The 25,318-nt window shown below is 39.2% G+C and overlaps 1 protein-coding gene across 1 annotated transcript in view; it reads right to left on the reverse strand.

Moving 5' to 3' along the window:
• LOC122789789 (multidrug resistance-associated protein 5-like) overlaps positions 1-25,318 on the reverse strand; it is a 464,322-nt gene that overhangs the window by 247,521 nt on the left and 191,483 nt on the right. Inside the window, exon 13 of the mRNA XM_044057231.1 lies at positions 13,227-13,430. Coding sequence (XP_043913166.1) covers positions 13,227-13,430 — 204 coding nt within the window. The remainder of the gene's footprint in view (positions 1-13,226; positions 13,431-25,318) is intronic.

Consider the following 25,318-nt stretch of genomic DNA (forward strand, 5'->3'; position numbering starts at 1 on the left):
CAAATGACACATAGCCCACAAACTCAGTGTGCCACTCAACCACAGCCCATAAGGCATAACAACGTACCCAACACTCTAGTCATAGGTGACTCTATAGTCAGGCACACTGACGTTCCACTCACTAGACTAAACAAGGAGAAAGTTACTGTCAGCTGCCTGTCAGGTGCCAGGATCCACCACATAATGCATGCACTCAGGTCACTCCACAATAAGTACAAATATGACACTGTCATTGTCTATGTTGGTGTGAATGACCTGAGACGTACCTCCCTGGACTACATGAAAAGAGACATGGAGCAGCTCTCCGATCTTGTATCCCAGGCAGGTATGATCCTAACCCTGAGTAGCATCCTGCCATCATGCAGAATGATACCACAGTACAAGGACAAAATGATTGACTTCAACAATTGGCTAAGCTTCTGGTGTCATTCTAAGGGGATCCAGTATTTGTCTGCCTGGGACGACATGGTCGACAGACCACGATGCTTTGCCAGAGATGGCCTGCACCTGTCGCCTTTAGGATTCCGGATACCGGCTAAGGCTCTTGCCACCCCTATAGTGCCTTTTTTAGGCAAGGTTCAAATGACAAATTCACTACCGTAACAGGTACAAGCAAGCAAAATCTGAAGGTAATGCTACTCAATGCTAGAAGTCTAAACCTCAAAATGCACTCACTCGAGGCACTCCTTAAAATGGAGAACATTGACATCTGTGCAGTGACAGAGACCTGGTTCAAAGCTCCAGAGAGCACGCCTGCATTACAAGGCTACAATTCATACCACACCTGTCAGCCACCTAACCCAGAATGAAGCACTAAAGGCAGAGGCATGTCCATATTCATTAAGGATATCCACACCTCCAGGCTAGTTGCACAGCATAATGCATCCGAGATTATCCAAGTGCAACTAACTCTGGGCAAGATTGCAATCCAAATTGTAGCTTGCTACAGACCCCCCACCATGCCCCAGGATTCACACTCCTCATTTCTTGATACACTGGAAAGTATTAGGGTACAACCCAACACCCTAATAATGGGTGATTTCCACTACCCCACCATTAACTGGGAAAACTACTCATGTACCAACTCTTTTGCTCAACGTTTTCTAGAATTCATAAATTCCAACGCTTTGGATCAACTTATTCACACCCCCACCAGGGGCAGCAATATCCTAGACTTGGTCATTACCAACATGGGAAACCAGTGTTCCACACCAGAGGTCAATTCCTCGTTGGTCAGATCCGACCACAAGCTAATCAGCCTAGACATCCAAATCCCACCCCCAATTAGGGAAACCATCGTAAAAAAACTTCTCCAAAGCCAACTTCACACTTCTTAAGACAGAAGTGGCAAACTTCGTGACACCCATGCAGATGGACAGTAGAGGTATGACTGCCGAATCCTACCCAAATGCACTTTATAAGCACTTACACAAGTGCATGGATCATGCTATCCCTAATAGAACCAAGATGTTATCCTCCAAAAAAAGGAAGCCAATCTGGTGGTCCTCTGCCATAAACAAACTCTACAACAGAAGAAAGAAACTGTTGCAAAAAAGAGTAAAATCCCATGACTGGAGGAACTCCTTGGTCAACCTCAGTAAGAAGCTGAGATCCCTCATAAAATCCTCCAAAGCTAGTTACGAAAACAAAATTGCCACTGACTCTAAAAACTACCATAAAGCATTCTATAGCTATGTCAAGAATCTAAATGGGAACACTCAGATCTGCTCTGAGTTACAGCACAATGGCACTAAATATACAGAACTAACTGATATTGCCAACATCCTAGCAGATAGGTTCAGTGCTAACTTTAACCCCCTCTCACCCCCTAGAGGGCCCATCTCTATACCGGAAGAATGCAAAGTTCCTATAATCATGGCTGCACAGGTAAAAAACACACTGTCCAAAGCCAAGACCACAGCATCCATGGGACATGACAATATCCCAGGCTGCGTTCCACACAAACTACAGAATGAACTGGCACCCTACCTAAGTACCATGTTCAATCATAGCCTCACCTCAGGCTTTGTACCCACTGAATGGCACACTGTGACGGTGATCCCACTCCACAAAGGTGGAGCCACGACGGACCCCCGGAACTACTGCCCCATTAGCCTGACGAATGTATCATCGTGGAACTCATAAACAAAGACATTGGTAATCTCCAAACTCTGGACCCTACCCAGTTTGGATTTGTAAAAGGCAGATCATGTCTCCTAAATCTGATTGACTTCTTTGAAACAGTCATCAAAGCCATAGATGAGGGTAAAATGGTTCACACAGCTTATCTAGATCTCTCCAAGGCTTTCAACACCATCCCCACTCTGGAATTATAGATAAGCTCACTAAACTAGGTATAAATCCCTATGTCACAAGATGGGTTACCAACTGGCTCATGGACAGAACCCACACTGTGAAAGTAGTGGATTCCAAATCCGACATCAGACCAGTGACAAGTGGAGTACCACAGGGTTCAGTCCTGGGTCCTCTCCTGTTTGGTATCTACTTCTCTGAAGTGCGGGCCAACACAGAAGATCTTTGAGTAACAAAGTTTGCAGATGTCTGCAAACTAGGAGCCATAATCGAAACTCCTAACGATGTGGACAAACTACAAAAGGGCCTCACTGAGACAGATACCTGGTGTCAAAGCCATGGCCTGAAGCTCAATGCCAAAAAGTGTACTGTCATCCCCTTTGGTAAAAACTCTGTACCCATGAACTACCACATAGCTGGTAGTCTACTTAATGCCGAAAATGTGATAAGAGACCTTGGGACACAGGTGGACAGTAGTCTCTCCTTTGATAATCACATTGTCACAGTGGTCAGAAAATCCTTCTATGTGGCTCATCTCATCACAAAAGGATTCTCATCCAGAAAAAAAGAGGTCATTGTTCCCCTCTACTCATCACTCATTAGACCCATTATAGAGTACAACGCTCCTTTTGGTATGTACCTCACAAGACATCTACAACAACTGGAAAGACCACAGAAATACCTCACAAAGAGGATTACTGGCCTCAAACAGATGCCCTATGCAGACCGTGTCAAAAAACTACAGCTTTACTCCATCGCATATTGCCTACTCAGGGGCGATCTCTGCCTAACATACAAAGCTATGTCAAACCCAGAGCTGTTGGACATGCTCCACTTAAAGAAATCCCAATCCCTCTGAGCTACATGCTCTAGAGACCTAAACCTTGTCACCAGAACAAACAGAACATGCTAGAGGGATAGATTCCTATCCCAGAGACTTCCCATACTCTGGAACAGACTACCTATCTATGTCAAACAGAGCTCACCATTAGCACTCTTCAAGAAAAATCTTGATGATTGGATGGGAAATGGGAAATTCACCCCGGGGATCACTTCTGTGGCTCTGCTCAACAGGGGCACAGGAAAATAATTTTCTTGGGTGGCGAAAGCCAGGGTACATTTTTTGGCTAGGCTTGTATGGGCCCTAGGGCCGATAGCCTAGTACCTACCTATGAACCTATATAGCAGCTTACCCAAAACAGGTCCTGACAACATAGGTATGCAGTTTCCAAATATCTCCATAGCCAGCTTGGTAGATAGAAGCATCCTGAAGCAATATAGCAATTGTCTCATGTTCACAGGTAACCGTTTACTCCTTAAAGACACAAGCACAGTATGCGAGAGATGCACATACGTAATTTGAATGGACACAAAAATATTGCATACAAATAAGGCTGTCAAGAACACCACACACACACACACACACACACACACACACACACACACACACACACACACACACACACACACACACACACACACACACCAATCTATGCTGAAGCACTAAAAGTAATCTTCCCCAACCTGAATGACAAAGATCGCCTAAGCCTATAAATGGCATTGTCAGTGATCCCTAAAACACTCACTAAAAGTAAGATCGAATACCACGCATATGCCTACACCCAGGGGAGCCCCAAAAGCAAAGGCCATAAGGGAAGCCAATACATTACCCAGGATTCTTGTCATAGGGTCATAGGGGATTCCACTGTATGACACACAGACTCCCTGCTCACCAGACCAGAAGAGGATAATGGCTACTTGCTTATATGGAGCCAGGATCTACCAAGTTATGCATGCACTCACCACAGGTACCAGTATGATTCTATCATAGTCCATGTGGGTGTTAATAACCTGAGAAGTATTGGGAGAGAGACATTTTTGATCTCTCTGAGTATGTGTCTCAGGTAGGTATGTGTCTTGCACTGAGCAGCATTCTACCTTCATGCAGGATGATGTCACAGTATGAACAAAACATGATTAACTTCAACAATTTGCTTTGTTTATGGTGTCTCTCCAGGCAATTTCATTTGTCAGCAAGGGAGGACATGGTTACCAAACCATGTTGCTTTGCAAAGGATAGTCTGCAGCTCTCTCCCCTATACTTCCAAATATTGGCTAAAACTTTATCTGCCCCTTAGAACATTTTTAGGCAATGTCAAATGGACAAACCTACCGACATAACAAATAAAAGCCAAAGACACCTAGAGGTGCTGCTACTCAATGCTGTGAGCTGAAACAAGAAATTCCACCCCTACAAGCTCTACACACTCTGCAGAATAAAGACATCTGTGCTGTTACTGAGATACAGTATAAATCCAACAAATGTATTCCAGCAGTGCAAAGATTCAGTGCCTTCCATACATTCAGACCATCAACTACACATGAAGCAGCATAAGGTGCAGATGTATCTATTTACATTAAAAAGAAATACAACTCAAGGCTGGTCTATAAGTATGAGACTCAAGCTTCCCTATGTCCAAATTACATTAGACAAAGTCCCGTGCCATATCCCTGCAATCCATATGTCCCCCTCTATGACCCAGGAAATTCATAACAGATACTTAAATGCATTGAAGTCATGCCCCATTCAACCTAAAACCATATTCACAGGTACCTTTAACCTCCCCAGTATAAAATGGGAATCATAACACAACCCCTAATATGCAGGCCTGGAGATTCCTGGACTTTTTAAATGCAAATACCTTGAAACAGTCTGAATGCCCACTAGAGGTACAAACACCTTTGACATGGTTGTCACTAATGGTTAAGGTGTTTGCCTTACAAACACAGGGTACAGGGTTTGAATCTCACAGGGGGATAATTGGTTAGGCTTAAAATGGCTCACAAGGGCAGTTAGCCTAGTACTAATCTATCTATTAAACATGGGGGAATGGTGCACCCTTCCTAATGTCCTTACTGGTGAGGTCAGGCCACAAAGCTGTCTCCTTTGAAGTAAATGTAAAACCAGAGATATCAGCCTGAACTTTTAGAAATTATTCTAGGGCATACTTTTGTACAGCTGACACAATGGCAACATTTCAACCCCCCCAAACCCTGAAACTACTGCTGCCTATATGGAATCATTATCACAAGAGCAATGGCAGTGGAGTTTTTAAACAGCTTGTCTAATGAAATCTTAGAAAGTGAGAGGATGCCTGAGGAATGGAAAAAAAGTGTTTTGGTAAAGATTTTTAAGAATAAGGGTGATGTGCAGAGCTGTAGTAACTACAGAGGGATTAAATTGATCAGTCACAGCATGAAGTTATGGGAAAGACTAGTGAAAGCTAGGTTAAGAAGGGATGTGATGATTAGTGATCAGCAGTATGGTTTCATGCTGGGAAAGAGCACTACAGATGTGATGTTTACTCTGAGAGTGTTGATGGAGAAGTACAGAGAATGTCAGAAGGAGTTGTATTGTGTTTTTGTTGACTTAGAGAAAGCATATGACAGGGTGCCTAGACAGGAGTTGTGGTATTGCATGATGAAGTCAGGAGTGTCAGAGAAGTATGTAAGAGTGGTACAGGATATGTACGAGGGTAGTGTGACAGCGGTGAGGTCTGCGGTGGAAGTGACAGATGTGTTTAAGGTGGAGGTGGGGTTACATCAAGGATCAGCTCTGAGCCCTTTCTTATTTGCAATGGTGATGGACAGGTTGACAGACGAGATCAGACAGGAGTCCCCGTGGACTACGATGTTTGCAGATGACATTGTGATCTGCAGTGAGAGTAGGGAACAGGTGGAGGAGACCTTGGAGAGATGGAGAGATGCTCTAGAGAGAAGTGGAATGAAGGTCAGCAGGACTAAGACAGAATATATGTGTGTGAATGAGAGGGAGGATAGATGAATGGTGAGGATGCAATGAGTAGAGGTGGCGAAGGTGGATGAGTTTAAATACTTGGGGTCAATAGTTCAGAGTAACGGTGAGTGTGGAAGAGAGGTGAAGAAGAGAGTACAGGCAGGATGGAGTAGGTGGAAAAGAGTGTCAGGAGTGATTTGTGACAGACGAGTACCTGTAAGAGTCAAAGGGAAGGTCTACATGAGGGTAGTGAGACCAGCTATGTTATATGGGTTGGAGACAGTGGCATTGACAAAAAGGCAGGAGTTTGAGCTGGATGTGGCAGAGTTAAAGATGTTAAGATTTTCACTGGGTGTGACGAGGTTGGACAGGATTAGGAATAAGTATATTAGAGGGTCAGCCCAGGTTGGAAGGTTTGGAGACAAAGCCGGAGAGGCAAGATTATGTTGGTTTGGACATGTGCTGAGGAGGGATGCTGAGTATACTGGAAAATAAATGCTAAGGATGAAGCTACCAGGTAACAGGAAAAGAAGAAGGCCTAAGATAAGGTTTATGGATGAGGTAAGAGAGGACATGCAGATGGTTGGTGTGACACAGCAAGATGCAGAGGACAGGAAGAAATGGAAACCGGTGATCCGCTGTGGCGACCCCTAACGGGAACAGCCGAAAGAAGATGATGATGATGATCACAAGAGCAACAGTGGGATGTGGTGAAGCAGAAATATGTAAAATACCCAATAACAAAAGAAACAAATGTGAATTTGCAACATCAAACACTTTAATTACAATAGTAGAGCTTTTGGATATAATCCTCCATCAGTGCAAACATTCCAAATTAAAATCTCATTTAAATATAAAATTAGTCAATCACATGACATCACACACAGCCAATAAAACATTAAAACTTGTTAAGCCTTAAAATTATCTGAAACACATCTGTTTAAATTTTAAAACAGGTTTGATAGAAATCATTCTATTAGTTCCTGGTGGGTGGTCAACATTTAAGCATACTATCCATTCATATTCTTTTAATTCTAATTTATTAAGCACCAACCCTAATGTCCATTGTAATCATATCCAAAAGCCTAAAGGTGAAGTTATGATTTTCACCATTGTCTTTTAAATGCGGGGCGAGGGCATTACTTATAACACCCCTTCGAATTTCAGACCTATGTTCCACAATCCTTTCTCTTAGCTTCCTAGTTGACTTTCCGACATAAAAACTAGAGCATGTTTGACATGTAGCTAAATAAACAATATTGTTAGTATTACAATTTGCATAGCGACTACAAATATGTTTCTTATTTGTAAAAAGATGCATGAAACACGTTTCTTTATTAATAATCGCAGATACCGAACAGTTATGACATGGAGCTGTACCTTGCTTAGTAGATGTAATTCTTTTACTTTGAGAAAAATCTTTATAACAAAGACGTTTCTTAAGACTTGAACAATGTTTATAGGAAAATCTGGGAAAGTTACCTATACATTTTGTTAATTCTGGGAGGGGTAGTAAAATACACCAATTATTACGTATAACATTTTCTACCTCTCTGTTACATCTACTATATCTTGTAATATAACACAACATATTATTTATATGACTTATATGGTGGTAATGATCGGTAGAAAAATATGGTCATGCCTCATTGTTTCTTTCATTAAGGACATCCTCACAAGTTCTTTTCAAAAGGGCTTTATTATAGCCCCTGTTCTTAAATTCTTCCATTACTTCTTGCATTTTGGGTGAGGCAAGTGTCATCATTAGTATTTAACCTACTGATTCTATTAAACTGCCCTTCACAATACCCTTAAAAACAAATTGGGCGTGCATGCTATTTCTATCAAGATATTTATTTTTATGCATTGGGTTTCTGTATACAGTAGTATTTAATCCCAAATTATTAATAAAAAATTCAACATTTAAAAAATTAATTTTAGACATCGAATAGGTTAGTTTAAATCTAAGAAAGTCAGTAGTGGTGTTCAAGAATTCAACAAATTCAAGTAACTCTGCCTCATTACCCACCCATACAAAAAAGACATCATCAACAAATCTTCGAAAGAAAGACATTTTTTGATACATAAGTGGAAGTACTATTAAAATATACATATTTTTCCATTCCCAAAATAGGAAGATATGTATATTTTTAAATTTTCTTTCTTTTGAAGATTTGTTGATGATGTCATATGGACTCATTCACAGAAACTGTATAATCACATTAACGGCTGCATGGAGACAGCTGTACTATCTGAATTAAGCACAGCATCAACTCGAAAAACAATAGGAAGAAATCCATGTCAGAAATTAGTAGCTGCAATGCCCATCACGGTGAAAAAAAATCTCCCATCAACCTAAACAAGCAACTCAGGGGGGCTAGTCATGTCCATCAAAGCCATTTTTTCACCAAAGCCAGATCTGAGTTAAAATTACCCTCCCAGTCCAAGGACAATCACAAAGCTTTCTTCAGCTATGTCCATAAACTCAGAGGCAGTACACAACAGTGTACCGAATTAATGGTACCACCTATATGCATCCAGAAGATACAGCAAACCTCCTGGCCGACAAATTTAGTTCCAATTTTGGCTCCCTTTTCTCACCAGGAAAAACTCACATCCATAACCCCCAGAACTATCACTAGAGAACAGGTACTCAAAGAGCTCTCCAAGACCAAGAACATAATTATTCTCTCCATAGCTTTGAATACTAGGCTAGTCAGGCCTATGGGCCAATAATTCACTGGATCAGTTAATGGCCCCCCTTTGTGCAGGGGGAAAACTGTTGCAGTTTCCACACATAAGAATCATAATTTTTTGCAGTCCATGAAGCTTTCCCTGTTCTATATACTCCCTCTTACTGGGAAAAAGTGTAGTAGTGGAAGGGTTTTGCCACTTTGAAATCACACTTAGTGCTGTCTCACAGACAGCAAGAAGTTGTCGAGTGTTCCTCTGAGGAAAACTTGGCTTTTCAACTTGTTGAACACTTCACTCTTGACACTTTTTTCAGCATCTGACACAGACGTGTCCAACACCTAAGGTGTTCTAACTTCTTGCTGATGTTCTTTGTTGGTTGGCACTGTCTACTCTAGCACAAGACTAGAGGTTAACAATGCTGAGAAGTGTTTAAAAAAAAGCTTGTTAAGCACCTTTCTGATGTCAAAAGGATGCTCAAGTCTCTCTTCTTCTGAATTCAGACTCTAATCACGGTGCTCCATGTACTACATAAAAATTAACTATACTAAAAAATACATATACACATAATGCCAATAATCGTTATTTAGAAAAATGCATATTTGACAAGTGCTACAACTATATTGCCTAAATTTCCAGAATTAAATGAAGCAATAAACATTAAATGCTTTTTAAAAGAAAGAAGATTGAAAGTAAAAAAACAGGGAAGTATAAGGTTGCAGTATAGGCTTTATACAGTTTAATTAAGGCTGTATAATGATTTTACTAATGAATTTGTTGTTGATGTATTTGTTGTTTTAATCGGTTGATATATTATATGTAAACAGGTGTGTAAATGATTGTAACTGTTTTCTGAAGAAGTCTTTCGAGACAAAAGCATGATAATAAAATAGTTTTGGTGCTAAAAAGACTATATTCTTTTCTTAAGCTGTAGTATGGTGAAGTGGTTTTGGCTGTATTTTAGTTTGGTTACTACTTGTCATTCAGTTTTGTTTTTTCATTTTGGTTCATTATCTTGGCTGTGTGATAGCTACAGGTGGAGGAGAACTGTTAGACTTGACTTTACATCCATTACCAGAGAGTCAGGATAATATGCTCCATATGCTGATAACTACAGTAAATAACTTCAAAAAAACTTCAAAAGAGAGAGAGAGAGAGAGAGAGAGAAAGAAGTCAGTCGGCAAATTGGAAGACACAAAACCATGGAGCTCCAATGACTTTTTAAAGTGCTTAATACCAGTGAGTGAAGACTTTAAAATTATTAATCTGTGTACATTTATACTGATCCCTGTTCATTACCGTGTGCTGTAGTTGGGGTGAAGTTTTGTCTCCAGTCATCGAGCAGATGTTACCAAAACAATTTTAGAATTTAAATTTTTTACTCATAAACTTAATTGAAGATATTTATTAAAAAATGTAGCAAAGAATGAATTTTTAAGGAAACCTTTGACATTTAACCCAGTATTAAATGGCACTATAAAAGTGTTTGAGCAATATTGTAAAAAGGAAATTAGGAATTTGTTTTCTAACAAAAGTTAGAATGTATTTTTTAATTTGTCCCCTGAAGAAAGGAAAGCCATAAAAGAATTAGAAACAAAAAACAATTTATGGTTTATGAAGGCCGATAAGGGTGGCAAATTGGTTATAATGGATAACAGTATGTATACAGACAGTATGTAAGAAATGTTAACTGACAGTAATGAATATCAGGAAGTTCATTTAAGTTTTACTTAAGGAAGATATAAACAGGTTTATTCTATTTTATATGAAAGGTTGATGATTGGTAACATTGATTATGAAATGTATGAATTTTTGAAAATTGAACATCCTAAAATAGGTGTTTTATTCGGAATAACTAAAATTCATAAATACCATACTAAGCCACCATTTAGACAGGTTGTTTCCTTCCCCCCACAATATATGTGAAGGTATGGCTCTATTTCTAGATGTGATTTTAAATCTCTTGGTTCAAAAAATATCTACTTTTTGTGGGATTATTGGGATTTTTTAACAAAGCTAAAATAATTATATGATAAGTTTGAGTACAAAGAAGAAAATGAAAATATTTTAATGATGACTGTTGACATTGGTTCTCTTTTTACTTGTATTCCAGAAGATAAAGGTGTGGAGTGTTTGAAGATAAAGGTGTGGAGTGTTTGAAGTTATTTTTACATAAAATACTTATTTTACCAATTATCATATTTTTTATATTATTCATTAATCAAGGTTATGTTAAAAATTAACTTTTCTCTTTTTGATAAAAAATAGTATCAACAGGTTAAAGGCAGGGCTATGGGGTCAGCTGTGGCCCCAGCATATGCTAACCTAGTGCTTGGGTGGTAGGAAATGAATGTACTTACAAAATGTGTCCGGTATGAAAAGATTATATATTTTAAACATTTTGTGGATGACCTGCTTTTTTATTGTGAAGATGCCTAAACTAGAATGTGAAAAATCTGTAAAAGAACTTAATGAAATTTCTGATTATTTGAAATTTAGAATAGGAGATGTAGGTACAACTGTTGAGTTTTTAGATGTACATATTGCGTGGAATCTATTACAGAAAAGATCAGAAAGCAAAATCCAAAGGAAAAAGACATTTTCAAATAGCTACTTGCATTTTAGGAGTGGTCATACTAGATTCATGAAGTAAAATCTTATTAGGGCATCTAGGATGACCACTTCAGATGGAAATTACAAAAAAAAGGTACTGAATATAATTTCTTTATTTTTACAAAAAGGCTATGAGAAAAATATTTATGTAAAGTAGGAGAAGTAATTAACAAAAGAAACACTTTGTTCAAACCGATTTTATATGAAAAGGCTATTATGTGAAAATTAATAATCAATGAATTTCTAACTCTGAGTTTTATTATGACCCCACCTTTAATTTAGATATGTCAGTAGATGGTTAGGCCATCAAAGGAATCATCAGAAGGAAATGGAAAATTCTAGAAGGAAACATAGAATTATTTCAAATAGTAGGGAATGAACTTGGATTTACACATAAAAATATCAAAGTTTAAGAGTAAACTCCATAAGGAAAATACAGAAATAAAGACTGTACATACTATGAAAGATAAAGGGATGTACATATGTGGCATGGCATGAGCAAAGTCTGTAAATCTATTTATGTCAGTCCCTACACGACATTTGACCATTTATATTACGTGATTAATATTGCTGGAAGGTACACTTGTAAAAGTGTAGGAGCAGTTTAAACTGGAAAGTGGTTGGGGTGCTCAGCTTTTTACTTACAAATGATAACCCATGGTCTGGAAAAACATAAAAGAACATCTTTATAGTATAAAAACTAAAGATAATAATAATGCTTTATATAAAGATACCCAAATATGTAAGAAGTATAAGAAATTATTGTTTTCTGTTATAGAACAAGTTCCTACAGATATGAGGGGTGGGTGTTATAAACTTAAGTTAGAAGGTACTGAAACAGGATGGCAGATTAGAATTAATGCCCATAAATTTCCAGGATTAAACAAAGCAATAAACATTAAATGTTTTTTAAAAGAAATGAGATTGAAAGTAAATAAAAAATAGGGAAGTACAAAGTTTTAGTATAGGCTTTATAAGGTTTAATTAATGATGTGTAAGGATTTTACTAATGAATTTGTTGTTGATGTATTTGTTGTTTTAAGATAACTTGGGTTTTAACATGAAATGTGTTTAACTAGTTCATACGTTATATATAAACAGGTGTGTAAATGATTGTAATTGTCTTCTGAAGGAGTCTTTTGAGATGAAAGCATGACAATAAAACAGTTTTGGCTCTAAAAAGAATATTTTCTTTTCTTAAGTTGTATGGTGAAATGGTTTTGGTTGTATACTGCCTAACTCTTCTATTTGCAGGCTAGGTGTATCTATGCAGGATCCGTATACATGTCTTATTTTGTACATTTTGTTACATTTTCCACCATAACTCTCAAATGTCTAGATTTTCACAGAATGTCCTCATTTTTGTCATATTTTTGTTTTGTTCTTCATAATATTTGTTGCTTCCTGGCAAATCACTGAAGATGGAAGTCACTAATGAATGACAGATATTTGAGTTTCACAATTCATATCCTTCAGAAAATGCGTGCTAATGCAGAACCTTTTTTTCAATCAGCTTTCTAGGTTTATAATAGCAATACTTAATGTTTGCCCCTATTTTTGATCCTTTGTTCCCCCACTATTATTGGATTTGTCCAGATTTCTTCAGCTAAGAGGTGGAGAGGTCTGTTTTCCAATTATATCAATTTTTTCTTATTATATAACAGTAAATTTTTACAAATAAAATATTGATTCATTTTCTGATTAAAGATTAACTTACTCGTGCAACTTTTACCTACAATGTTGTACAATACTGTATTATGTTTGTAAAGCCAAAAACAAAATAGGTTTAAAGCAATCCTTAATCATTGACTACCTGTAGTTGGTTTGTTACCAACAGAACAGTCTTTCCTCTCAGGCACTTTTTGATGGCATTGTTAAACAAATGCGCTCCTACGTGAACATCAACAGCACTGAGCGGATCATCCAGCAAAATTATATCTTGGTCACTGTACAACGTACGAGCTAAGCTGATTCTGTGTCGCTGACCTCTACTGAGGGTGCTGCCTTGATCTCTGATCTAAAAAAATAGAAACAGATCTATCAAACAACTTCATTTGCCTTTTTATTTTGCTGTAAATCATCCCTTGACATATTGTATTGATAGAATCCCATTGTCACCACTAAAACTTGGACAGTTCCCACCCAGGGACTGCACCACTAACTTGTAGAAACCAATAAACACGTTTTCTACAGCGCCCTTCATCCCACCCTAGCTACAGCTTCACATTTTGCTTTTTGATTTTTGTATATCCTGATATCCATCTGTGTAATCCCAGCACATATCTTACACTGTCCCCAGATAATGTTCACATCCATTTATGGGCTTGTGCTTAAGAACCTAACTGTATTTTATGATTCACTAGTTGGCAGTGGAATATTATCTATTAAACAGTGCAGGATATTTCAATAATGGCAATTTAAAGCACAATGTGTGTGTGTGTGTGTGTGTGTGTGTGTGTGTGTGTGTGTGTGTGTGTGTGTGTGTGTGTGTAAAAAATATGGCTTGGGCTACAAAAAAAAAAACACATTGTAAATGCCATTACTTTTACGACAGACTTGGCAAAGTGGGGAAAAATGCTTCAACAACCACATCTAAACTAATCAGTACATTACGACGTGAAGTTAAGTTAAAGCAAGACACAAAGGCAGGGTACAAAGTAATAACTGGAGATTTTAAATGAACGTGTTATCATACTGAATATCTAAAGAAAGCAAATGCTGATTTATTTTTATTTTTGTTAATTTTAGCTACAAACATACACTTTTAAAGCAACTACAATGCAGACAAACCAACAGCAAGGTCAATGAAAAGCAAGGTACGTTGTGATGATAAAGAATACAGTGGATACAAAAGTCCATTTTCAGGGGCAACTCAGGGACAGCAGGCAAATGGAGGTAGGATAAATCAAACCACACACATCTGGTTACACGAAACAGCTTATTAACAGCTCACAGCCTTAATTCTCTGAGCTAACTCTAAGAATTATATTATATATCACTTTTATTTAAGCCAGCAGTGAGTTTGTAAATGCCTTTGCTCTTCATCACTCAGGTGAAGGAGAAAGCCTGGGTTGTTGGGACACAGGTGAAGGTCGGCAGGAAGCATAAGCAGTGCAAATGTCACTTACGGCATAAGAGGTGGTAACAACAGCAGCAATGAGAAGAGGGCCATGCTATAAATATAACAACAAGATGAATGGGGCATGCAATATACACAGCAACAAGTACATACAGCAATAACCAGAACAGGGCCATGCTATAAATATAACAACAAGATGAATGGAGCATGCAATATACACAGCAACAAGTACATACAGCAATAACCAGAACAGGGCCATGCTATAAATATAACAACAAGATGAATGGAGCATGCAATATACACAGCAACAAGTACATACAGCAATAACCAGAACAGGGTCATGCTATAAATATAACAACAATATGAATGGAGCATGCAATATACACAGCAACAAGTACATACAGCAATAAGCAGAACAGGGTCATGCTATAAATATAACAACAAGATGAATGGGGCATGCAATATACACAGCAACAAGTACATACAGCAATAACCAGAACAGGGTCATGCTATAAATATAACAACAATATGAATGGAGCATGCAATATACACAGCAACAAGTACATACAGCAATAAGCAGAACAGGGTCATGCTATAAATATAACAACAAGATGAATGGGGCATGCAATATACACAGCAACAAGTACATACAGCAATAACCAGAACAGGGCCATGCTATAAATATAACAACAAGATGAATGGGGCATGCAATATACACAGCAACAAGTACATACAGCAATAACCAGAACAGGGCCATGCTATAAATATAACAACAAGATGAATGGAGCATGCAATATACACAGCAACAAGTACATACAGCAAAAACCAGAACAGGGTCATGCTATAAATATAACAACAAGATGAATGGGGCATGCAATATACACAGCAACAGTAATCACAGAGTGATAGTACATACAGCAATGAGAACAGGGCCATGCTATAAATATAACAACAAGATGAATGGGGCATGCAATATACACAGCAAGAAGTACATACAGCAATAAGCAGAACAGGGCCATGCTATAAATATAACAACAAGATGAATGGGGCATGCAATATACACAGCAACAAGTACATACAGCAATAACCAGAACAGGGCCATGCTATAAATATAACAACAATATGAATGGGGCATGCAATATACACAGCAACAAGTACATACAGCAATAACCAGAACAGGGCCATGTTATAAATATAACAACAAGATGAATGGGGCATGCAATATACACAGCAACAAGTACATACAGCAATAAGCAGAACAGGGCCATGCTATAAATATAACAACAATATGAATGGGGCATGCAATATACACAGCAACAAGTACATACAGCAATAACCAGAACAGGGCCATGCTATAAATATAACAACAAGATGAATGGAGCATGCAATATACACAGCAACAAGTACATACAGCAATAACCAGAACACGGTCATGCTATAAATATAACAACAAGATGAATGGGGCATGCAATATACACAGCAACAAGTACATACAGCAATAACCAGAACAGGGCCATGCTATAAATATAACAACAAGATGAATGGAGCATGCAATATACACAGCAACAAGTACATACAGCAATAACCAGAACAGGGCCATGCTATAAATATAACAACAAGATGAATGGGGCATGCAATATACACAGAAACAAGTACATACAACAATAAGCAGAACAGGGCCATGCTATAAATATAACAACAAGATGAATGGGGCATGCAATATACACAGCAACAAGTACATAAAGCAATAACCAGAACAGGGTCATGCAATATAAACAGCAACAGGAATCACAGAGTGATGGTACATACAGCAATAACCAGAACAGGGCCATGCTATAAATATAACAACAAGATGAATTAGGCATGCAATATACACAGCAACAAGTACATACAGCAATAAGCAGAACAGGGCCATGCTATAAATATAACAACAAGATGAATGGAGCATGCAATATACACAGCAACAAGCACATACAGCAATAACCAGAACAGGGCCATGCTATAAATATAACAACAAGATGAATGGGGAATGCAATATACACAGCAACAAGTACATACAGCAATAAGCAGAACAGGGCCATGCTATAAATATAACAACAAGATGAATGGGGCATGCAATATACACAGCAACAAGTACATACAGCAATAAGCAGAACAGGGCCATGCTATAAATATAACAACAAGATGAATGGGGCATGCAATATACACAGCAACAAGTACATACAGCAACAACCAGAACAGGGCCATGCTATAAATATAACAACAAGATGAATGGGGCATGCAATATACACAGCAACAAGTACATACAGCAATAAGCAGAACAGGGCCATGCTATAAATATAACAACAAGATGAATGGAGCATGCAATATACACAGCCACAGGAATCACAGAGTGATGGCACATACAGCAATAAGCAGAGCAGGGTGATGCTATATACACAGCAACAGGAATCATGCAGTGATGGTACATACAGCAATAACCAGAACAGGGCCATGCTATAAATATAACAACAAGATGAATGGGGAATGCAATATACACAGCAAGAAGTACATACAGCAATAAGCAGAACAGGGCCATGCTATAAATATAACAACAAGATGAATGGAGCATGCAATATACACAGCCACAGGAATCACAGAGTGATGGCACATACAGCAATAAGCAGAACAGGGTGATGCTATATACACAGCAACAGGAATCACGGAGTGACGGTACATACAGCAATAACCAGAACAGGGCCATGCTATAAATATAACAACAAGATGAATGGGGAATGCAATATACACAGCAACAAGTACATACAGCAATAAGCAGAACAGGGCCATGCTATAAATATAACAACAAGACGAATGGGGCATGCAATATACACAGCAACAAGTACATATAGCAATAAACAGAACAGGGCCATGCTATAAATATAACAACAAGATGAATGGGGCATGCAATATACACAGCAACAGTAATCACAGAGTGATAGTACATACAGCAATGAGAACAGGGCCATGCTATAAATATAACAACAAGATGAATGGGGCATGCAATATACACAGCAAGAAGTACATACAGCAATAAGCAGAACAGGGCCATGCTATAAATATAACAACAAGATGAATGGGGCATGCAATATACACAACAACAAGTGCATACAGCAATAACCAGAACAGGGCCATGCTATAAATATAACAACAAGATGAATGGGGCATGCAATATAAACTGTAACAAGCACATACAGCAATACCTAGAACAGGGCCATGCTATAAATATAACAACAAGATGAATGGGGCATGCAATATACACAGCAACAAGTACATACAGCAATAACCAGAACAGGGCCATGCTATAAATATAACAACAAGATGAATGGGGCATGCAATATACACAGCAACAAATACATACAGCAATAACCAGAACAGGGCCATGCTATAAATATAACAACAAGATGAATGGGGCATGCAATATACACAGCAACAAGTACATACAGCAATAACCAGAACAGGGCCATGCTATAAATATAACAACAAGATGAATGGGGCATGCAATATACACAGCAACAAGTACATACAGCAATAAGCAGAACGGAGCCATGCTATAAATATAACAACAAGATGAATGGGGCATGCAATATACACAGCAACAAGTACATACATCAATAACCAGAACAGAGTGATGGTACATACAGCAATAACCAGAACAGGGTCATGCTATAAATATTACAACAAGATGAATGGGGCATGCAATATACACAGCAACAAGTACATACAGCAATAAGCAGAACAGGACCATGCTATAAATACAACAACAAGAGGAATGGGGCATGCAATATACACAGCAACAAGTACATACAGCAATAACTAGAACAGGGTCATGCTATAAATATAACAACAAGATGAATGGGGCATGCAATATACACAGCAACAAGTACATACAGCAATAAGCAGAACAGGGCCATGCTATAAATATAACAACAAGATGAATGGGGCATGCAATATACACAGCAACAAGTACATACAGCAATAAGCAGAACAGGGCCATGCTATAAAAATAACAACAGGATGAATGGGGCATGCAATATACACAGCAACAAGTACATACAGCAATAACCAGAACAGGGTCATGCTATAAATATAACAACAAGATGAATGGGGCATGCAATATACACAGCAACAGGAATCACAGAGTGATGGTACATACAGCAATAAGCAGAACAGGGCCATGCTATAACTATAACAGCAAGATGATTGGGGCATGCAATATACACAGCAACAAGTACATACAGCAAGAAGCAGAACAGGGCCATGCTATAAATATAACAAGATGAATGGGGCATGCAATATACACAGCAACAAGTACATACAGCAATAAGCAGAACAGGGCCATGCTATAAATATAACAACAAGATGAATGGGGCATGCAATATACACAGCAACAAGTACATACAGCAATAAGCAGAACAGGGCCATGCTATAAATATAACAACAAGATGAATGGGGCATGCAATATACACAGCAACAAGTACATACAGCAATAACCAGAACAGGGTCATGCAATATACACAGCAACAGGATGAATGGGGCATGAGTACATACAGCAATAAGCAGAACAGGGTCATGCTATAAATATAACAACAGGAATGGGGCAACAAGTACATACAGCAATAAGCAGAACAGGGTCATGCTATAAATATAACAACAAGATGAATGGGGCATGCAATATACACAGCAACAAGTACATACAGCAATAAGCAGAACAGGGTCATGCAATATACACAGCAACAGGAATCACGGAGTGATGGCACATACAGTAATAAGCAGAACAGGGTGATGCTATATACACAGCAACAGGAATCACGGAGTGATAGTACATACAGCAATAAGCAGAACAGGGTCATGCAATATACACAGCAACAGGAATCACGGAGTGATGGTACATACAGCAATAAGCAGAACAGGGTGATGTTATATACACAGCAACAGGAATCACAGAGTGATGGTACATACAGCAATAAACAGGACAGGGTCATGCAATATACACAGCAATAGGAATCACAGAGTGATGGTACATGCAGCAATAAGCAGAACAGGGTCATGCTATATACACAGCAACAGGAATCACAGAGTGATGGTACATACAGCAATAAGCAGAACAGGGTCATGCAATATACACAGCAACAGGAATCACAGAGTGATGGTACATACAGTAATAAACAGAACAGGGTCATGCTATATACACAGCAAAAGAAATCACGGAGTGATGGTACATACAGCAATAACCAGAAAAGGGTGATGTTATAAACACAGCAACAGGAATCACGGAGTGATAGTACATAAAGCAATAACCAGAACAGGGTGATGTTATATACACAGCAACAGGAATCACAGAGTGATGGTACATACAGCAATAAGCAGAACAGGGTGATGTTATATACACAGCAACAAGAATCACGGAGTGATGGCACATACAGCAATAACCAGAACAGGTTCATGCTATATACACAGCAACAGGAATCACAGAGTGATGGTACATACAGCAATAAGCAGAACAGGGTGATGCTATATACACAGCAACAGGAATCCCGGAGTGATGACACATACAGCAATAAGCAGAATAGGGTCATACAGCAACAGAAATCACAGAGTGATGGTACATACGGCAAAAAGCAGAACAGGGTGATGCTATGTACACAGCAACATGAATCACGGAGTAATGGCACATACAGCAATAAGCAAAAAAGGGTCATGCTATATACACAACAACAGGAAACACAGAGTGATGGTACATACAGCAATAAGCAGAACAAGGTGATGTTATATACACAGCAACAGGAATCACAGAGTGATGGTACATACAGCATTAAGCAGAACAGGGTGATGCAATATACACAGCAACAGGAATCATGGAGTGATAGTACATACAGCAATAAGCAGAACAGGTCATAGTATGTACACAGCAACAGGAATCACAGAGTGATGGTACATACGGCAATAAGTAGAACAGGGCCATGTTATATACACAGCAACAGGAATCACAGAGTGATGGTACATACAGCATTAAGCAGAACAGGGTGATGCTATATACACAGCAACAGGAATCACAGAGTGATGAAACATACAGCAATAAGCAGAACAGGGAGATGTTATATACACAGCAACAGGAATCACAGAGTGATGGTACATACAGCAATAAGCAGAACAGGGTGATGTTATATACACAGCAACAGGAATCACAGAGTGATGGTACATACAGCAATAAGCAGAACAGGGTGATGCTATATACACAGCAACAGGAATCACGGAGTGATGGTACATACAGCAATAAGCAGAACAGGGTGATGCTATATACACAGCAACAGGAATCACAGAGTGATGGTACATACAGCAATAAGCAGAACAGGGTGATGCTATATACACAGCAACAGGAATCACAGAGTGATGGTACATACAGCAATAAGCAGAACAGGGTGATGCTATATACACAGCAACAGGAATCACAGAGTGATGGTACATACAGCAATAACCAGAACAGGGTGATGCTATATACACAGCAACAGGAATCACAGAGTGATGGTACATACAGCAATAAGCAGAACAGGGTGATGCTATATACACAGCAACAGGAATCACAGAGTGATGGTACATACAGCAATAAGCAGAACAGGGTGATGTTATATACACAGCAACAGGAATCACAGAGTGATGGTACATACAGCAATAAGCAGAACAGGGTGATGTTATATACACAGCAACAGGAATCACAGAGTGATGGTACATACAGCAATAAGCAGAACAGGGTGATGCTATATACACAGCAACAGGAATCACAGAGTGATGGCACATACAGCAATAAGCAGAACAGGGTGATGCTATATACACAGCAACAGGAATCACAGAGTGATGGTACATACAGCAATAAGCAGAACAGGGTGATGCTATATACACAGCAACAGGAATCACAGAGTGATGGTACATACAGCAATAAGCAGAACAGGGTGATGCTATATACACAGCAACAGGAATCACAGAGTGATGGTACATACAGCAATAAGCAGAACAGGGTGATGTTATATACACAGCAACAGGAATCACGGAGTGATGGTACATACAGCAATAACCAGAACAGGGTGATGTTATATACACAGCAACAGGAATCACAGAGTGATGGTACATACAGCAATAAGCAGAACAGGGTGATGCTATATACACAGCAACAGGAATCACGGAGTGATGGTACATACAGCAATAAGCAGAACAGGGTGATGCTATATACACAGCAACAGGAATCACAGAGTGATGGTACATACAGCAATAAGCAGAACAGGGTGATGCTATATACACAGCAACAGGAATCACAGAGTGATGGTACATACAGCAATAAGCAGAACAGGGTGATGCTATATACACAGCAACAGGAATCACAGAGTGATGGTACATACAGCAATAACCAGAACAGGGTGATGCTATATACACAGCAACAGGAATCACAGAGTGATGGTACATACAACAATAAGCAGAACAGGGTGATGCTATATACACAGCAACAGGAATCACAGAGTGATGGTACATACAGCAATAAGCAGAACAGGGTGATGTTATATACACAGCAACAGGAATCACAGAGTGATGGTACATACAGCAATAAGCAGAACAGGGTGATGCTATATACACAGCAACAGGAATCACAGAGTGATGGTACATACAGCAATAAGCAGAACAGGGTGATGCTATATACACAGCAACAGGAATCACAGAGTGATGGTACATACAGCAATAAGCAGAACAGGGTGATGCTATATACACAGCAACAGGAATCACAGAGTGATGGTACATACAGCAATAAGCAGAACAGGGTGATGTTATATACACAGCAACAGGAATCACGGAGTGATGGTACATACAGCAATAAGCAGAACAGGGTGATGCTATATACACAGCAACAGGAATCACGGAGTGATGGTACATACAGCAATAAGCAGAACAGGGTGATGCTATATACACAGCAACAGGAATCACAGAGTGATGGTACATACAGCAATAAGCAGAACAGGGTGATGCTATATACACAGCAACAGGAATCACAGAGTGATGGTACATACAGCAATAAGCAGAACAGGGTGATGCTATATACACAGCAACAGGAATCATGGAGTGATGGTACATACAGCAATAAGCAGAACAGGGTGATGCTATATACACAGCAACAGGAATCATGGAGTGATGGTACATACAGCAATAAGCAGAACAGGGTGATGCTATACACACAGCAACAGGAATCACAGAGTGACAGCATATACAGCAATAACCAGAACAGGGTGATGCTATATACACAGCAACAGGAATCACAGAGTGATGGTACATACAGCAATAACCAGAACAGGGTGATGCTATATACACAGCAACAGGAATCACAGAGTGATGGTACATACAGCAATAAGCAGAACAGGGTGATGCTATATACACAGCAACAGGAATCATGGGAGTGATGATACATACAGCAATAAGCAGAACAGGGTGATGCTATATACACAGCAACAGGAATCACAGAGTGATGGTACATACAGCAATAACCAGAACAGGGTGATGCTATATACACAGCAACAGGAATCACAGAGTGATGGTACATACAGCAATAAGCAGAACAGGGTGATGCTATATACACAGCAACAGGAATCACAGAGTGATGGTACATACAGCAATAAGCAGAACAGGGTGATGTTATATACACAGCAACAGGAATCACAGAGTGATGGTACATACAGGAATAAGTAGAACAGGGTCATGCTATATACACAGCAACAGGAATCACAGAGTGATGGTACATACAGCAATAACCAGAACAGGGTGATGCTATATACACAGCAACAGGAATCACAGAGTGATGGTACATACAGCAATAAGCAGAACAGGGTGATGCTATATACACAGCAACAGGAATCACAGAGTGATGGTACATACAGCAATAAGCAGAACAGGGTGATGCTATATACACAGCAACAGGAATCACAGAGTGATGGTACATACAGCAATAAGCAGAACAGGGTGATGCTATATACACAGCAACAGGAATCACGGAGTGATGGTACATACAGCAATAAGCAGAACAGGGTGATGTTATATACACAGCAACAGGAATCACAGAGTGATGGTACATACAGCAATAAGCAGAACAGGGTGATGCTATATACACAGCAACAGGAATCATGGAGTGATGGTACATACAGCAATAAGCAGAACAGGGTGATGCTATATACACAGCAACAGGAATCATGGAGTGATGGTACATACAGCAATAAGCAGAACAGGGTGATGCTATATACACAGCAACAGGAATCACGGAGTGATGGCACATACAGCAATAAGCAGAACAGGGTGATGCTATATACACAGCAACAGGAATCATGGGAGTGATGATACATACAGCAATAAGCAGAACAGGGTGATGCTATATACACAGCAACAGGAATCACAGAGTGATGGCACATACAGCAATAAGCAGAACAGGGTGATGCTATATACACAGCAACAGGAATCACAGAGTGATGGTACATACAGCAATAAGCAGAACAGGGTGATGCTATATACACAGCAACAGGAATCACAGAGTGATGGTACATACAGCAATAAGCAGAACAGGGTGATGCTATATACACAGCAACAGGAATCACGGAGTGATGGTACATACAGCAATAAGCAGAACAGGGTGATGCTATATACACAGCAACAGGAATCACAGAGTGATGGTACATACAGCAATAAGCAGAACAGGGTGATGCTATATACACAGCAACAGGAATCACGGAGTGATGGTACATACAGCAATAAGCAGAACAGGGTGATGCTATATACACAGCAACAGGAATCACAGAGTGATGGTACATACAGCAATAAGCAGAACAGGGTGATGTTATATACACAGCAACAGGAATCACAGAGTGATGGTACATACAGCAATAAGCAGAACAGGGTGATGCTATATACACAGCAACAGGAATCACAGAGTGATGGTACATACAGCAATAAGCAGAACAGGGTGATGCTATATACACAGCAACAGGAATCACAGAGTGATGGTACATACAGCAATAAGCAGAACAGGGTGATGCTATATACACAGCAACAGGAATCACAGAGTGATGGTACATACAGCAATAAGCAGAACAGGGTGATGCTATATACACAGCAACAGGAATCACAGAGTGATGGTACATACAGCAATAAGCAGAACAGGGTGATGTTATATACACAGCAACAGGAATCACAGAGTGATGGTACATACAGCAATAAGCAGAACAGGGTGATGCTATATACACAGCAACAGGAATCATGGAGTGATGGTACATACAGCAATAAGCAGAACAGGGTGATGCTATATACACAGCAACAGGAATCACAGAGTGATGGTACATACAGCAATAAGCAGAACAGGGTGATGCTATATACACAGCAACAGGAATCACAGAGTGATGGTACATACAGCAATAAGCAGAACAGGGTGATGCTATATACACAGCAACAGGAATCATGGAGTGATGGTACATACAGCAATAAGCAGAACAGGGTGATGCTATATACACAGCAACAGGAATCATGGGAGTGATGATACATACAGCAATAAGCAGAACAGGGTGATGCTATATACACAGCAACAAGAATCACTGAGCGATGGTACATACAGCAATAAGCAGAAAAGGGTCATGCAATATACACAGCAACAGGAATCACAGAGTGATGGTACATACAGCAATAAGCAGAACAGGGTGATGCTATATACACAGCAACAGGAATCATGGAGTGATGACACATACAGCAATAAGCAGAACAGGGTCATGCTA

The sequence above is a fragment of the Protopterus annectens genome, chromosome 15.part0 (genome assembly GCF_019279795.1).
Source record: "Protopterus annectens isolate FY-2018-M chromosome 15.part0, PAN1.0, whole genome shotgun sequence".
Taxonomy (NCBI): Eukaryota; Metazoa; Chordata; order Ceratodontiformes; family Protopteridae; genus Protopterus; species Protopterus annectens.